At 46.6% G+C, this 18,401-nt stretch overlaps 1 protein-coding gene across 1 annotated transcript in view; it reads left to right on the top strand.

Moving 5' to 3' along the window:
* Nucleotides 1-232: 232 nt before the first annotated feature.
* The window catches only part of POFUT2 (protein O-fucosyltransferase 2), a 38,306-nt gene continuing 20,137 nt past the window's right edge, over nt 233-18,401 (top strand). Inside the window, exons 1-6 of the mRNA XM_040440973.1 lie at nt 233-429; nt 4,007-4,257; nt 5,025-5,169; nt 14,884-14,994; nt 15,077-15,143; nt 18,055-18,180. Of these exons, the coding sequence (XP_040296907.1) occupies nt 293-429; nt 4,007-4,257; nt 5,025-5,169; nt 14,884-14,994; nt 15,077-15,143; nt 18,055-18,180 (837 nt within the window). The 5' untranslated portion in view covers nt 233-292. The remainder of the gene's footprint in view (nt 430-4,006; nt 4,258-5,024; nt 5,170-14,883; nt 14,995-15,076; nt 15,144-18,054; nt 18,181-18,401) is intronic.

Here is an 18,401-nt window from a genome sequence, read left to right as displayed (position 1 = left end):
TCCCTCCCACTGTAGCACTTGGACATCCCATCTGACGTCATCTTCTTGCTGCCACCTCTTCCTTCTCGCTGTGATTCCCTTCCCGCTACTTCCCCCCCTTCCCCCCCGTTTTACGGTCATGTGACCTCTCCACTCTCGCAACTCTACAGAAAGCGGTACGATGTGAGAGCGTCGTCATGGTAACGAAATGCCGGAAGTAGGGTCTTGCTGGATGTGGTCGTGTCTAGTCACGTGGTCATGACATCATCAAAGGTCCTTTAGACCACTAGGACTTCTCATCTACCGGCAGGACATGGCGGCCGGGCTCCCGGTGTTTAGACTCTGGGTCTTCTTCATCCTGTTCTCCAAAGTCCGGGGCGACCAAGAGGAGTTCACGCCGGGACATTCGGTGGGCTCCCTGTCTGTAGGCGCTGCCGCAGCTGGTCGCAGGTAGTCGCACTGAAGACGTGGCACCCATGTCCAGGTTACATCCCCTCCACTCTGTGCTGTGATCTGTGGGGGCCGATGAAGACCCTGGAGGCCACATTAATGTATTAGGCGATGCATGAATAGCAATTGCTTCAGGGGATTACCTGCTTTTTCCAAGAAACAGCGTCACTCCTGTTTTCTGGCAGTGGCTGGTATTGCAGGTAGCCCTAGTCTCTTGTGCTCCAACAGTTTCAAACAAGGCAATCTTCTTCTATTTCCATAGTGGGTCATAAGTATAGACTGAGCCCCCCCTAACCCTGCCAGCCTCAGGGACCCTGCCACTGTATGGATCACTGCATAGCAAGAAAACCATAGGGGGAGGTCAGCAGCAGCTATCCTGTAGCGCCACCACAGGGCATGTGAAGCACTACAGTTGCTATTGAAATCAATGGGCCTCCCCTGTAAGGGCTCATACACATGAATGTCTTTTTTTCTGCATCCGATCCACATTTTTTGTGGCTCGGATGCTGACCCCAGGGCCGGTGCAAGGATTTTTGCCGCCCTAGGCAAAGATCCATTTTGCCACCCCCTCATGTCACTCACTCACTGACAAACACTCACTGAATGACGTACACATACACTCACTGAATGACGTACACATACACTCACTGACAGACACACATACACTCACTGACAGACACACATACACTCACTGACAGACACACATACACTCACTGACAGACACACATACACTCACTGACAGACACACATACACTCACTGACAGACACACTCACAGACAGACACACTCACTGACAGACAGACACACTCACTCACAGACAGACACACTCACTGACAGACACACATACACTCACAGACAGACACACTCACAGACAGACAGACACACATACACTCACTGACAGACACACACTCACAGACAGACAGACACACATACACTCACTGACAGACACACACTCACTGACAGACAGACACACATACACTCACTGACAGACACACATACACTCACTGACAGACACACATACACTCACTGACAGACACACATACACTCACTGACAGACACACATACACTCACTGACAGACACACATACACTCACTGACAGACACACATACACTCACTGACAGACACACATACACTCACTGACAGACACACATACACTCACTGACTGACAGACACACACTCACTGACAGACACACACTCACTGACAGACACACACTCACAGACACACATACACTCACAGACAGACACACACTCACAGACACACACACACACACTCACAGACACACACACACACTCACAGACACACATACACTCACAGACAGACACACACTCACAGACACACACACACTCACTGGCAGACACACATACACTCACTGACAGACACACATACACTCACTGGCAGACACACATACACTCACTGACAGACACACATACACTCACTGACAGACACACATACACTCACTGACAGACACACATACACTCACTGGCAGACACACATACACTCACTGGCAGACACACACTCACTGACATACACACACAGACACTCAATGACAGAAAGACAGACATACATACACTCACTCACTGACATAAATGCACAGGCAGACACTCACTCAGTCAAACACTTAAACACTCACCTCCCTGGGGTCCAGTGTGGAGCAGCTCCTCAGTCCTCCAGCGCGCCGTTTAGTATGCCGGGGCCGGAATGACGTCATATTCCAGCATCACAGAGGGCGCACGAGGGAGGAGTGGGGAGCTGCTAGAACAGCCTCCTTGCCGACCGCCTCCACTCCTCCGGTAATTTACTGGCAGAGCAGGCAGCTGCCATCAGGGTAAGCAGATGCCTGCTCTGCCATATTTAAGAAGGACCTCCACCTCCTGGCCCCCCTGTAACGGCGCTGGGGGCGGCTCAAGAGCCTGTCGCCCAGGGCTGCAGCCCCAGTCAGGGGGAGCCCACCATGGCGCCCCCAGCAGGCCGGCACCCTAGGCGAACGCCTAGTTCGCCTATATGGTTGCGCCGGCCCTGGCTGACCCATTCACTTCAATGGGGCCGCAGAGGATGCGGACAGCACGCCGCGTTCTGTCCACATCTGTATGTCCGTGACATCCGCTAAAATATAGAACATGTCCTATTCTTGTCTGCATTACGAACAAGGATAGGACCTTCCATCTAACGTGCAGACATGTCCGGTATCCGCGTTCATTGCAGCCCTTCTCCGCCTCTAATGGAAGCGCTGATGGAAAATGTGCCACGTTTATTAGGAAGCGCACCTTCCCCACGTCTGTGCAGCGGGAAATCAAAATGACGCCAGTTTAGCCCAGTTTCTGACATAAATTATAGTCATTTTGAGGAAGGCCAAGTCCACCGACTTTTTAAAGAGCATAAAGAGCGGTGTGAAATTGCAAAAAGCTGTCAATTAGAGATAAGCGAGTCGATTCGTCAGATCTGCAGGACTTCTCCCCCGGCGGACATTCAGCCCGGCTCTGACAACCTCTTGCCTGCGCTGCTGCTCCGATTAGCGGAGCGAAGGTACACGCTCTACGGCGCCTTCAGACAATTGCTCTATAATCAGAGCGCCGGCGCAGGCGAGAAATTGTCAGGACTGGGTCAATCGAGCGACAGGTAGGGACGCCCCCCCCAACCCCCACCCCAGAGGTGATGAAGCTTTGCTGATGAGACAAATCACTTCGCTCATCTCTAGTGGGAATGTTGAAAAATGTTGGCGTCCGTGAAATGATAGGGGCAGTTGCCAATAGCAACCAATACATTTTCATGGCTGTATGAAAGAACTGATGTGAATGTGGTTATGGTTCTTCTCCACATTAGTCGATGTACAGGATCCGCTGAAGCGTCACTATGTGGTCCTATGAGCTGACGATCAGAAGGTTCTCGTGCGTACACAGCAGGGGTAGGCACCCTCCGGCACTCCAGCTGTTATGAAACTACAACTCCCAGCATGCATACTTCCTCTGCTGTTCTCAGAACTCTCATAGAAATGAATGGAGCATGCTGGGAGTTGTAGTTTCACAACAGCTGGAGTGCCGCAGGCTGCTGACCCCTGCTGTAGAGTCATTTTAATCAGGGAATTGACACCTAAGTATTCAGTAAAGCTTCCCTTTAGGGCTTGTTCACACGACCTATGGCTTTTTCAGTGTTTTGCGGTCCGTTTTAAACGGACCCTTGTTGTGTTTCCGGTTCCATTCCAGATATGGAAGACATACGGAGTACATTCCGTAAGTGTACCGTTTTTTTTTTTTTTGCGGACTTATTGACTTGAATGGAGCCATGGAACCTGATTTGCGGGCAATAATAGGACATGTTCTACAGTATCTTTCAACGGAACAGAAAAACTGAAATATGGAAACGGAATGCATATGGAGTAAATTCCGTTTTTTTGCCGAACTCGTTGAAATGAATGGTTCCGTATACGGAACGCAAAAAACGCCCTTAGAGTACACATCCAGCATTAGATCACTGGGCGTCATATTGGGCCCGCTGATCAGTGGGAGAGGCGTTTCTTCACTGATAAATGTCATTGTAAAGTGCCGATAGGATAAGATCGGGGTCTTTGTCTGTTCCCCAGATACCTGCTGTACGACGTCAACCCTCCAGAAGGATTTAACCTGCGCAGAGACGTTTACATCCGCATGGCATCCCTTCTTAAGACTCTACAGAAGAACTCTGATTGGGTGCTGGTTTTACCCCCGTGGGGTCGTCTCTATCACTGGCAGAGTCCTGACATACATCAAGTGCGGATCCCCTGGTCCGAATTCTTTGATATGGACAGTCTGAGAGACAATATCCCCGTGATTGAATATGAAGAATTCCTGGCAGGTATAATCTTGTCTGTTCTAGGTCTATGACATTAGACGTGGTATGAGGTTACATTGAGGACTACTACCCCCATTACAGAAATCATCACTCCCAGTTGTGGGACTGTACTCCATCACTGGTGACTGCAGTATGACATTTGTCTGACCATTAATGGGGTTCTCCATCCCCCCTATGATAGGTCTGTGGGCGTCTGATACCGGACACGTCCACTGATCAGCTGTTTCAGGCAACAGTGCACAGAATGGAGGCAAAGGGCGTCTTACTATGTGCAGTTTCCGGCACCACCATACAGAAACTCATCCCCTATTCAGTACCCTACACAGTGCACGGAGCGGCCAGCCTCATGGTCCTCACACCGCCAGTCTCTGGTGCTGATCCCACACCCGGCACCCCATAGACCTTACACTGATGACCTACCCTAGGGATGGCTGAATCGATAGCTGTAGTCTGGAGAACCCCTTTAACTCTCCCTTTCACTGCAGCTGCCGTAAAGCGACCACATCCTGCTGCAATCTCTATGCAGACACTGCAGGAAGGAATTGTGTATCTCCATTATGGCTGCCCCCTAGTTAAATTTCAGAACAAAGCAGACAAAAATGAAATTGATGAAACCATAATGAAACACTTGAAACCTAACTCTGGACGGAAGCGACGTTTTCAGTTCTCGTCCGGAGTCTCCCTTTAGTTTTACGCTGCATAAACTTGTAAACTAAACGTTGTCGTTCTCTGAGAAATCCTGTTTAACATCTTTTAATCTTCATTTTTAGAATCGGGAGGACCCTTTATTGAGCAGGTTTATGTTCTGCAAGGTTATGCCGAGGGCTGGAAGGAAGGCACCTGGGAGGAGAAGGTGGACGAGAGACCCTGTATAGATCAGCTGATGTACTCGGAGGACAAGCATGGATACTACAGGTGCGTCATCAGTGGACAATATATTGTATACCAGACACATGCCAATGATAAAACCAGTCATTAGAATATTGCCATCACTCTTAGGACTGTATGAAGGAGTCCGTATCCGTTCCTCAATTTTGCGGAACGGGTCCGCACCCATTCATTTCAATGGGGCCGCAAAAGATGCGGACAGCACACGGTGTAGTTCAGTTCCCTCACCCCACAAAAAAAATAGAGCATGTCCTATTCTTGTCCATAATTGCAGGCAAGAATAGGCATTTCTATCATAGTGCCGTCCATTTGCGGTCCGCAAATTGCTGAACGCACACGGGCCGTTATCCATGTTTTGCGGATCCGCAAGTTGCAGACTACAAAACACGTGGTTGTCTGAATGCTCCCTTAATGGTAAATGTTACCAGCCCCAGTGGTGTGTACTGAGGTTCTGTGCATGCCCCATGTACCAGGACTGGGCTTATACACAGCACTACTGCCCGGGATATGCTTTACATGGGGGTAGCTTTGGAGAAGCGCTGTGTCCCCTTCACTGTTCTTACCAGGCTGTGCAGGGAGCCGGCACGTGGCCCCATGTAAGGTGGTGGAGCTGGTTGCGGTTCCCTGCATAGATGAATGTCTAGGAACACCACTGTGCACAGTGGGCACAGCTTTACACCAGCCCTACCAACTCTTCATTTTCAGGAGTGGTGGGGGTCCCGCACATTGGATCATAAGGTGATGGCATATTGTCTATGAGATAGGAAGCCCCTTTAACACTGGCCGCACAGGTCACCTCTCCTGTCATGTTGGTTTTAGACACTACTTGCATTCCCCACGTAATAACAAATCCAGAGCAATATTTCATACAACATAATGTTGTGCCATTCCTCAATTATTCCTGCTAGAAGTGTATGAAAGAATTGCCAGCAGTCTGCAATAAAGGTCCATGTTAGTGTTACCAGTTGTGGTAGAGGGGTGTTTCACTGGTAGTACTAAGTGGATAGTGTTGGACTGTGCAGGGACACATCCCCAGATGGATATTGCAGGCTGCTATCAATTTATTCATACACTTCTAGAAGGAATAATAGAGGAACGGCACAATATAGTTATATGAAAAGGTGCAAGTAGTTACTAAACAGACATATGAGTAGAAGTGACAGGTCCTCTTTCAACCATTGATGATTTCCAGTAGTGTTCCAATATGCACAATGAAAATATGATTATATTACACAGATTCTTCGTACGTGTACGATGGTCCTGTTGTACATACCTAAAGGGGCAGTTCCAGCATCACAAATCATGCCCATTTTATACATTAGAAGAAATATCGCGTATTTGCCATTTTCCTGCTGATAACAATGATCCAGTGAAGAGTCATGACATTTCCTTACATGGTATGGCTCCACCTGGTGTTCAAAGTGTACAGCCACATGCACGTCTATCTACCGAACTGTGTGCTGGTGGACAGACGGTTACAAACTAGAGGACCAATAGGCACTGTGTGTGACATTTATAACATTGCTAGTCATTTGACTTTAGAACGTCTAATTACACGTGCCTTAGTTACTAATACATAACTTTTATTTACAGATTGCTTTTAAAATGAACTAAAACGCATAAAGTGAGACTATTTAAAAATCTCGGCAGGTGGAAGACGTGTGCCCCATATTTCAACTAGTAACTGAGAGGTTAATTCAGCTGCTTGTTGTTTCTCACTACAAGTAGATGTGAAATATTGTAGCCAGTTAGGCCTCATGCACACGACCGTTGTTGTGTTTCGTTCCGCAAAATGGGGTTCCGTTCTTCCGTGATCCGTTTTTGTTTCTGTGTGTCTTCCTTTATTTTTGGAGGATCACCAGACATGAAGGAAAGTAACATAAAAGTCTAAGTCAAGTTTGCAAATGATAGGAAAAAACGGACGCGGATGACAATCTTGTGTGCCTCCGCGTTTTTTCACGGTCCCATTGACTTGAATGGGTCCGCGAACCGTTTCCGTGAAAAAAATAGGACAGGTTATATTTTTTAGACGGACTGGAATCACGGACGTGGATGACAAACGGTGCATTAGCCAAGTTTTCAACGGACCCATTGAAAGTTAATGGGTCTGCAGAAAATCACGAAAAACGGAACAACGGACATGTAACACAACAACGGTCGTGTGCATGAGGCCTTAGTCTCTTGTTTCCTACTCTTTCTCTGTATGCTTAAATCTTGATACAGACTGTCTGTACCTGAGGGTACTTTCACACTTGCGGCAGAGGATTCCGGCAGGCAGTTCCGTCACCGGAACTGCCTGCCGGACCCGGCAATCCGGACGCAAACGGATGCATTTGTGAGACTGATCCGTCTCTCTGGTGTCATCTGGAAAAATGGATCCGGTATAAATATATATATTTTTTGCATTTTTAAAGGTCTGCGCATTTGAAGACCAGAAATCCGGATCCGTTTTGCACTTAAAGCCGGCACTAATACACTTCAGTGTGAAATTCCGGCAAGTGATCAGTATTTTTGGCCGTAGAGAAAACTGCAGCATGTTGCGGTATTTTCTCCGTCCAAAAAACGTAAGAGGGACTGAACTGATGCATCCTGAACGGATTGCTCTCCATTCAGAATGCATTAGGATAAAACTGATCAGTTCTTTTCCGGTATTGAGCCCCGAGGACGGAACTCAATACCGGAAAACTTTAACGCAAGTGTGAAAGAGGCCTAACTCCTGTGCTTAAAACACACAAACACGTTTGCTGCCTCCCGACATGTTTCACCGGAAAACCGGCGTCTTTAGGGGATCGGCAGATATGTTTGTGGGGGCCGGGACCACCTTATATTACATTGGTAAGTGATGTCAGAATACAGGGATCCAATATATGAGGCTCACTCATTCATGGCAGGCTGAGCGGGGTATAAGGTTGCCAATAATGGGTTAACCCTCCCCAATACGTCATTCATTTACCCGCTCCTATTCACATCAGAACGGCCGCCTCGTCTCAAACGGGGTTTCGCGCATGCGCGCCGACTTGCAAATGTTTCTGCTCTGTTCAGCTGATACTGCGCATGTCGCGGGACTTTGCTACTTTCCTCCGCTCCAAGCATTGAATCAAAGGATACTGACAGCTACAGATTTATGTGTATATAGTTCTCGTCTCCGCTGTTGCTTTATTTTGCTCATTAACATATCATTATTAGAATCCTGATTATCCACCTCATTATTTAAAATTATTCATGATTATGCTTGATCTCAAATTTTATAAATTAATTTACCATAGTCATTATGCCATTATAACTCATAGTAGATAATGTATCATAATCATGATTGTAGATTGTATACTGTAACCATGATCATAGTTGACCATTATTGATTTGCATTTATGCTCACATGGCTAATAGACTCGTACTGTACATGATAATATAAGAAGAGTAAATTAATAATTAGAAATCATGATATACCTGACGTGGAATAAATATTATGAATTTTCTCAATATTGTGTGTTCATTATTATAATGTACTCCTTGAATACATTAATTAGTTGAGCATTTACCGGTATTTTATTGATTCATTCTTCTTCTTTTTAAGCTAGTAATTTAAATGTATTACTTCTAACATCACTTGATATCTTAGTGTTGATCACGAATATTCGAATTGCGAATTTTTATCACGAATATCGGCACTTCAAGAATTTGTGAATATTTAGACTATAGTGATATATATTCGTAATTTCGAATATTCAAGATTTTTTTTTTAATCAGTACCCATGATCCCTCCCTGCTTCTAGCTTGTGGGCAAATGAGACGGCTGCAATATCTTTAACTTTAGGAGTAGTGTTGATTACGAATTTTTGTAATATTATAATTCGCTATTGTGGCGAAACCAACCTCGCCACGGTGTTTTGGAGGGGGCTGTTTGCCAGCCTCCTGCCCCAGGATTATGGCCCATACTAACTTTGAAGGAGAAGACAGACCGGCCGCACAGCTTAAATCTGTGGAACTGTTTTGGGCAGGAAAGCCATGCTTGCGGCCGGCCAAAGTGACTTCCATGGAATTCGGGAACCCCTGCTCGGATCTGGGTGATATTTGGATATGTTGTTCACCCAGATCAGAGCTATCCATGGATGTATACATTATGGGGATGTGTGGGGTATTGAGGTGTTTTCTGTGTGTTGGGAAAAATGTGTGTTTTCTGTCTGGTAGTGATTAAGTTAGCCCATTACGTTTGGTAATTGTATTTTGTGGATTGCGTTTCAGACAATGCCAGGGTGTTAGTTAATTGCGTCTCAGACAATGCTCATTGTATTTTGTTGATTGCGTTACAGACAGAGGGAAGGGGATTTTGTGTACAATTGCTGGGAGGATTTCAATACTGTAAATGCATGTGATTGGCTAAAATATAAACTGTCACAGTCTTTTACAAGGGCCCCAGGGGGAGTGTCCCTTGCTAGGAGACCTGCATAAAAGGCTGAAAAATAACCCATTAAAGAGTTCCTGCTTTGCCCCTTTATGAAGTCTTGGCTCATGTTTGGGGGATGGGATAACTACACTCTTGGGGATTGCTATATCATAATACTCCCCTGAGTATAAGCTCTTGTAAGAGCTTGTTCCTGGTTCCTGTCTCTGCATTTAGGAGAGGTTCACCCACTGGAGCCTGGAGCCTTGGCATAGGTCCAGGGTGGGGAGGAGACGGCGAGACCTCCACCAAGCTTCGGCGGTTCGTGGGGTCTGCAGTGCTGACGGTGTCAAGTGGAGTGCTTGGAGTCCTCTGGAAGCACTAGGAGCGCCTATCAACGGAGATACCCGATCGGGGTGCTAGGCGTTTCGTTACATTGGTGGCAAGCAGTGGGATGGCGTCCTAGTGTGAGGAGAAGCAGCTCAGAGACACCGTTCGTGGATTTACAAAATTGAGGGCAACACTAGTATCCATACAGCACCCCTGGCTACAGCAATATGGATGCCGTTGGTTCCTGCACAGCATTCCATGAGGAAGATCACCCGGATTACAGGGATGCCGAGCAGAAAGGCGTATGGCACCAGGCCCTGGAGGACGTGCAGCGTCGGAGGGGTGAGAGTCTTCCCAGTGAGGAGCAGAGATTATGAATGCGATTGGCGCTGCGACTACCTTTACTGGGAGAGCAACCATTGACGGAGTGGGTGTCAGAGCTTGAGACACTGCTATGGCAGGAAACCTGGCTGGATGACGCTTACCAAGCACTATGGTGGGACACAGTACGACAGTCTCCATGGATGGAGGAGTACTCCAAGCCCGAAGGTGAGGAATATAATTGCCCTGGGTTATTGTGGGAGTCTTTTGAAGACATTGACTTTGGGAGCACAGAAGAATCTAGATTTTGGGACATTACTGACTACAGGGGGGACTTGCACAATTGGCCTACAACTAGTGGGGTGAGGGCAGATCTGACCTTTCTGGTCCAAAGGGAGTGGGAGCTGGAGCAAGATTATCAACAGTTGTTTCGCACCATTCAAGCCCAGCGCAAGATACAAGACAGTTGGATACCAGGCCCAGACCTACAGCCCTACCCCTGGCAAGTCACAGCTGAGGTATCCCCTACTTCCTCACCAACTGTGGAGGTAGGGGACTTCATAGACTGGTACTGGTAGGAACCCCAGTCGGCAGGTGGAGATGGGACCGTAGTCACTCCACCGGCCCAACAGGGTGGCTGGGGAGGCAGCCCAGATCCCCAACTGCCACTGGGAGTCCAGGGGGAGGAGATGGTCGGTCCCTCACCCCTGCAACAACCAGCATCACGGGTAGTGGAGACAGTCGGTCTGACTCCCCAGCGGCAGTGTACTTTGAAGGGAGAGGAGACAACCGGTCTCTCTCCCCAACCACAGGGGGACAGCACCCCTAACTCCGATGGTGCAGATGGGACCGCAGTCTCTGCACCAGGCCTACCGGGATGCTGGACGGCCGGTACGGATCCCCCACCAACCCTGCAGGAATGCCAGGAGGAGGAGGTAAACGATCCCTCCTCTCCACAGCTGATCCGCAACAAGATCCTGGGGGCAGGATTCCCTGACTTCATCCCAGTGGAAGAGCTGGCATCTGGGCAGAGCGCAGTCGGCCTCTGCCCTCCCCTATCCTCTTCTCCAGAGCCGGTCTTCCCACAGGCTACCCCAGCGGAAGAGCTGGCATCTGGGCAGAGCGCAGTCGGCCTCTGCCCTCCCCTATCCTCTTGTCCAGAGGCTGACTCCCCACTGGCTACCCCAGCGGAAGAGCTGGCATCTGGGCAGAGCGCAGTCGGCCTCTGCCCACCAAGTACCTACAGCTCCAAGCTAGAGAACCACAAGGAAGCAAGGAGTAGCAGATGCCCACTCAACAGCTGGGGACATACAGAACAGAATCGGGCCCCAAAATTCAACAGGTCCAGTATTGGGTTGTGGGTGGACTGCCAGACTAACTCAGGTACTGACCGGCGTGAGGTCAGGTATCTGGTTAGTCTTCTCTGGGAGGGGGAGATGTGTGGCGAAACCAACCTCGCCACAGTGTTTTGGAGGGGGCTGTTTGCCAGCCTCCTGCCCCAGGATTATGGCTCATACTAACTTTGAAGGAGAAGACAGACCGGCCGCACAGCTTAAATCTGTGGAACTGTTTTGGGCAGGAAAGCCATGCTTGCGGCCGGCCAAATGTGACTTCCATGGAATTCGGGAACCCCTGCTCTGATCTGGGTGATTTTTGGATATGTTGTTCACCCAGATCAGAGCTATCCATGGATGTATACATTATGGGGATGTGTGGGGTATTGAGGTGTTTTCTGTGTGTTGGGAAAAATGTGTGTTTTCTGTCTGGTAGTGATTAAGTTAGCCCATTACGTTTGGTAATTGTATTTTGTGGATTGCGTTTCAGACAATGCCAGTGTGTTAGTTAATTGCGTCTCAGACAATGCTCATTGTATTTTGTTGATTGCGTTACAGACAGAGGGAAGGGGATTTTGTGTATAATTGCTGGGAGGGTTTCAATACTGTAAATGCATGTGATTGGCTAAAATATAAACTGTCACAGTCTTTTACAAGGGCCCCAGGGGGAGTGTCCCTTGCTAGGAGACCTGCATAAAAGGCTGAAAAATAACCCATTAAAGAGTTCCTGCTTTGCCCCTTTATGAAGTCTTGGCTCATGTTTGGGGGATGGGATAACTACACTCTTGGGGATTGCTATATCATAATACTCCCCTGAGTATAAGCTCTTGTAAGAGCTTGTTCCTGGTTCCTGTCTCTGCATTTAGGAGAGGTTCACCCACTGGAGCCTGGAGCCTTGGCATAGGTCCAGGGTGGGGAGGAGACGGCGAGACCTCCACCAAGCTTCGGCGGTTCGTGGGGTCTGCAGTGCTGACGGTGTCAAGTGGAGTGCTTGGAGTCCTCTGGAAGCACTAGGAGCCTCTATCAACGGAGGTACCCGGTCGGGGTGCTAGGCGTTTCGTTACAGCTATATTGCTATATATTCTTGTTTTTGAATATTACGAACTTTTAATCTGTACAGTTGTTCCACTTTGGCATACTCCTCCCTGTCACCATGGGAACGCCTGGGGGTTAGAATATACCAGGGGTAGGCAACCTCCGGCACTCCAGATGTTGTAAAACTACAACTCCCAGCATGCATACTTCCTCTGCTCTTCTCAGAACTCTCACAGAAATTATTATTATTATTATTTATTATTAAAGCGCCATTCATTCCATAGCGCTGTACATATGAGATGAATGGAGCATGCTGGGAATTGTAGTTTCGCAACAGCTGGAGTGCCGGAGGTTGCTGACCCCTGGAATATACCATCGGAACTGAGTTTTCACGATCTCATTGATTCTCATTACGAAAATTTGCATTACAAAAATTCTCAATCAACACTACTCCTAACGAATATTCGAATATGACCCCCTGCCGCTCCTCACTATTAATGACATCACTTCATGTAAATATGTACAAAAGTTACAGATTAAAAGTAAAAAACCCCAAACAATATATTCCATCTAATATATCTTTTCACATGTTCCTTCCTTTTATTAATCAGAATATTATCTGTTTTCGTTTTATTTATTTTAGTTTAATTTTAGTTTTTTATTTTATGGGGTAACTTATGTATACATAGATGTATTACCGTATATATCAATTCCATCAGATATCTCCGGTAGTATATCTCTCACTCACTTAGTTTCTCTTTGACCAGATATTTATATTTTTATATTTTTGGTGTCAGTTTGAATTTATAATGACCACTTATAAAAAAGATGAGTACGTGAAACCTCCATTGAGTCCCAATGGTGATAAGGATTGATTTCAACCGGTAAATCCAATTGCAATTTCCTATCAATATCTCCCTGTCTCGGACCAGTTTTCATTTTCTGTATTCCCCATATTTTCAAAATGGAGGGATTCCCTTTGTGATGATTCCTTACATGTCTGGAGAGAGGTGTATCTTCTTTTGTATTGATACTACTTAGGGTACTTTCACACTTGTGGCAGAGGATTCCGGCAGGCAGTTCCGTCGGCAAACTGATGGCATTTGTCAGACGGACCCGGATGCAGATCCGTCTGACAAATGCATTGAAATACCGGATCTGTCTCTCCGGTGTCATCTGGAAAAATGGATCCGGTATAAATTTTTTATTTTGTTTTACATTTTTAAAGGTCTGCACATGCGCAGACCGGAAAGCCGGATCCGTTTTGCCGATACACTTAATGCCGGATCCGACACTAATACACTTCAATGTAAATTAATGCAGGATCCGGCATTCCGGCAAGTGTTCAGTATTTTTGGCCAGAGAAAAAAAACTGCCGCTTGCTGCGGTATTTTCTCCGTCCAAAAAACGTAAGAGGGACTGAACTGATGCATCCTGAATGGAGAGCATTCAGTTCAGGATGCATTAGGATAAAACGTATCAGTTTTTTTCCGGTATTGAGCTCCTGTGATGGAACTCAATACCGGAAAACAAAAACGCTCGTGTGAAAGTACCCTAAGATGTTTAGATATACGTCTCCTCAGCTCTTGGATCGTTTTGCCGATATACAGCTACATTGAATGGCATATACTACACCTGTAGTTCTACAGTTGATGTAGTCTTTTATCACATATCTGTTTTCCATCAATTGGATTCATAAATTCCCTTGTGGGATTCATGAATGTACAAATAGTGGTGGACAGACATGCTCAGTTACTCTCCCCACATCCAGGTCTCTGCATAGTGACCCTCTGTTCAATAGAAATGGCTTTCTGCAGGAATGAGAGACATTTGTATTCGCTCCTCTGCAGGAAATACAGGAACGAAAGGTATTTAATTTATCTGCTTTGCAGTGGATAATTATGGAAAGAGCTAGCCGCAGGGAGAGTGACCAGCAGCACTCCGCTCAGTACACGGACATGCACGTTGCTATACTCTTTAAACACCAGGTGGCGCCATACTGTATGAGTAGTTGTCACTGGATCATTTTTTAACAGTATGTAAATGGTAAGTGTGCTTCATATCTGCATGTAGTTTGTATGTTCTCCCTGTGTTTGGTGGCTTTCCTCCGGTTTCCTCCCACACTCCACAGACATACTGATGGGGACCTTAGATTGTGAGCCCCATTGGGGACAGTTGGATGTTAATGTCTGTAAAGCGCTGCGGAATATAGTAGCGCTAAATAAGTGCATAAAATAAATACATTTTTTATCATTTATAAAATGGCATGCTAAGGCGGGACGATATAATGTACAACATTGCTTCCAAGGATGCTACTCATGGTGGTCTCTTTATTTGCAGAGGGTGGTTCTGGGGTTATGAAGAGACCAGAGGTCTAAACGTCAGCTGCCTTTCAGTACAAGGGTCGGCTTCCATCATGGCTCCAGTACTACAGAAGAACACCACTGCAAGGTGAGCTGACAGGTCCTCCTTCATACAGAGCCCGATCGGATGTCCCGGCGGCCATGCTAACAGCTTGTCTTCTCTTTGCTAGGTCCATAATGTTAGACAGAGCTGAAAACCTTCTACATGACCACTATTCAGGAAGAGATTATTGGAATGTGTGTATGAACCAATGCCATTCAACCTGGATATCCGTGTAGTGAGGCAATATTTATATGTGTGTACATATTTTTATGTATTATAGGTGCTGCCAGTTTTATGCCCTTGTGCCATGTCTTCAGTTAGTCCGGAGAATGTATGGAAAAGAGACTTTGAAGGACAACCCACTTAGAAGGGTTTTCCAAGATTTTTTTTTTTACTGATGGCCTATCCTCTAGAGTCATCAGTATCTGATTGGTGGGGGTCTGACACCCGGGACCCTGATGATCAGCTGTTTGAGAGGACACTGCTGACTTCTCCAAGCTTACCAAGCACAGTTCTGTACATTGTAGAGCGGCTGTACTTGGTGTCGCGCTTAGCCCTGCTCACTTCTATGGGGTTGAGCTGCTCCTAAGCTACGTGACCAATGAATGTATCGTTACTCAGCCTAGGAAAAGCCTACAGAAGCGCCGCTGCCTTCTCAAACAACTGATCGGCGGGGGTCTTGGGTGTCGGACACCCACAATCAGATAATGATTACCTATCCCGAGGATAGGTCATCAGTATAAAAATCTCGGAAAACCCCTTTAACAATGCTGTCTCACCACAGCCTTGTACAGTATATCCATATGAATCTAAGGACCAAAAATGAATGGCAGACACCTCCAGGGGAAATGTATGTCAGGTTAAAGGGGTTGTACGGGTTCAGAGCTGAACCCGGACATACCCTTATTTTCACCCAGGCTGCCCCCCTGAGGCTAGCATCAGAGCATCTCATTCTCCGATGCGCTCCCTTGCCCCGCGCTAAATCGCGCAGGGCACCAGCTCTTTTGTTTTCAATAACACACTGCCGGGTGGAAACTTCCGCCTGGCAGTGTGTTCAGAGATGTCATCGGCTCTGATGGGCGGGCTTTAGCGCTGCCCTAGCCGTTTTACTGGCTAGGGCAGCGCTAAATCCCACCCATCAGTGCCGGTGACGTCACCAGGCTTCCTGGCAGCCCCATGGAGAGCCCCGGTACGTCACCGGATCTCCAAAAAATGCCTTTGCCCAGCGCGATGTAGCGCAGGGCAAAGGAGAGCATTGGAGCATGAACTGCTCCGATGCTCCTGTCAGGGGGGCTGCCTGGGTGAAAATGGAGATATGTCCTGGTTCAGCTCTGAACCCGGACAACCCCTTTAAAGCTTTCGCCAGTGTTAAAGGGTTTTCCATGGTGGAAAAAAAAACTTCATGAAATAATTCCTTTAAAGGGATTGTCCAGCATATTTTTTTCTATTTTTAAATTTCAACCTCAGCTTTCTGTACCTGTGGGAAAAAAGCGATACTCATCTGATTGTCGCCTCTCCATTCCATCTCCCTGGTTCCTTCACTGGTTTTCCGTTCCCAGTCTGTAAACTTCTGAATGGATGGGGTCACATGTGCCACTGCAGCCAATGACGGGCCTCAGCGGTGATGTGTTACCAGGCAGCACGTGACCCAGCCATGGCATGCCGCTTGGGAACACGTCACTGCTGAGGCCGTTCAGTGGCTGCAGCGACGAACATGATCCCAGTCCATCCAGAGGTTTACAGACTAGGGTTGGAAGACCAGTGAAGAGACCTGGATAAAGGAGGGCGGGGAAGAGTAACAAAAAGCTGGATATACCCTCTAAGGGTCCATTCACACGTCCGCAATTTTTTTCCGGATCCGTTCCGGATTTTGCGTACCATTTCATTTTCAATGGGGCCGGATCTGCATTTCCGGATCCGCAATTCTGTTCCCGAAAAAGATAGAACATGTCCTATTTGGACAAGAAAAGGCATTTTTTATTATAGTGCTGGCGATGTGCGGTCCGCGAAATGCGGAATGCACATTGCCGGTGTCTGTGTTTGCAAAACACCTACGGACGTGTGAATGGACCCTAAAGGGGATGTGTCACCGAAATATTTTTCAACCAGTTAAAACCAGACCCCTCCTTTTTTTTCTAATCTGTTTTTGTTTTCTGATTGCAGATTTTCTTTATTCCATTTTCAGAACACGATTATGGGGGCGGCCATCTTATCTGAGCTGTTCTTAACAGCATTTAGAAAACATTTAAGAAATTGCTTTACGGCAGCCCCGTGTGCTATAGACACAGTGGTCAGGAGGGGGACCCTATTGATTTATATGGGAGAGTTTTCTAGACCTGCTCTGTGACCTGTGCAAAGGTCAAGAAGGAGGCGATAAGCCGTGATATCACCTATTGTGAATGGTGGATCCTGTGTTTTCTGTGTATATAGGTGATATGTGTCATTCCAATCCAGCCTGTAGTGATAAGCAGGTAACTGCAGTAAAGTTATCTTTACAGACCAAAGGGTGGCCCCTATTATTAGGCTTAGTGGTCAGTGGGAAAACTGCAGGGTTTTATGGGTTTTTTTGGATTGTTTTTTTTTGTTTGTTTTTTTAAATATAGATATTAACATGAGAAAAATATAATCAAAAATTCTTTTAAAAATCTGTTTAACAAAAAACGTCATTTTCTGATGACACTTTCCCTTTAAAGCATCACAGTTTGTTTCGGACATAGATCAGCAATTAAGTCTATAGACACTGGGCATGTGGTGCATCTCTTCACTGTTAAAAACCTATTGGCATAGTGACAGAAGGCACTTGACTGTGGAATGATTCTTCTTGAAAACTGCAATATTTCAGTTTTTTTATATGAATAGTTATAAAAAAAAAAAAAAGTAAAACAAACAGATTAAAGTGTTATTTTCTGAGAATACATTCCTTGTAGACCAAACACTGATTTAGACGCCAAAGCATGCAGCATAGTTAGCCACAGTTTTTATAAGAGGTTTGCCCATGATAAGGTGGCGCTGCCAGTCAGACATGTGGGTGATAATTTTTTAATGTTTTACTAATAGAATGTTATTGACTGAATTTCCTCATATCTTTCTTATTTCTGGCCGCAGACACGTCGCAGTATGGTGTTTGCTAAGCATCTGAGGATAATCGGAGATGAGTTCCGGACCAACTTTCTACAGTCTAATGATGACGCTGACAAAACCATATTCCAGGAAGACTGGACAAGAGTGAAGGTAATACGTGTCTCATTTTGAGGGTAGGTTAACACAGAGGATTTTAAGTGTGGGCTTCAGCATGGATTCGGTTCCAAAAACCGGGCCAAACATGTTTTCAATGGGAGGCAGTGCTGCAGTTCATGTGGCTGAAGGTATTTGCCATACGGTTTCCAAGACTGCGCCAAGAATGCACAGGTCCAAGGTTACCACACTGATCCCTAACATAGCCGGAGCGGGAG

This window comes from Bufo bufo, chromosome 7 (genome assembly GCF_905171765.1).
Source record: "Bufo bufo chromosome 7, aBufBuf1.1, whole genome shotgun sequence".
Lineage (NCBI taxonomy): Eukaryota > Metazoa > Chordata > Amphibia > Anura > Bufonidae > Bufo > Bufo bufo.
This window is presented reverse-complemented; position numbering and strand designations above follow the sequence as displayed.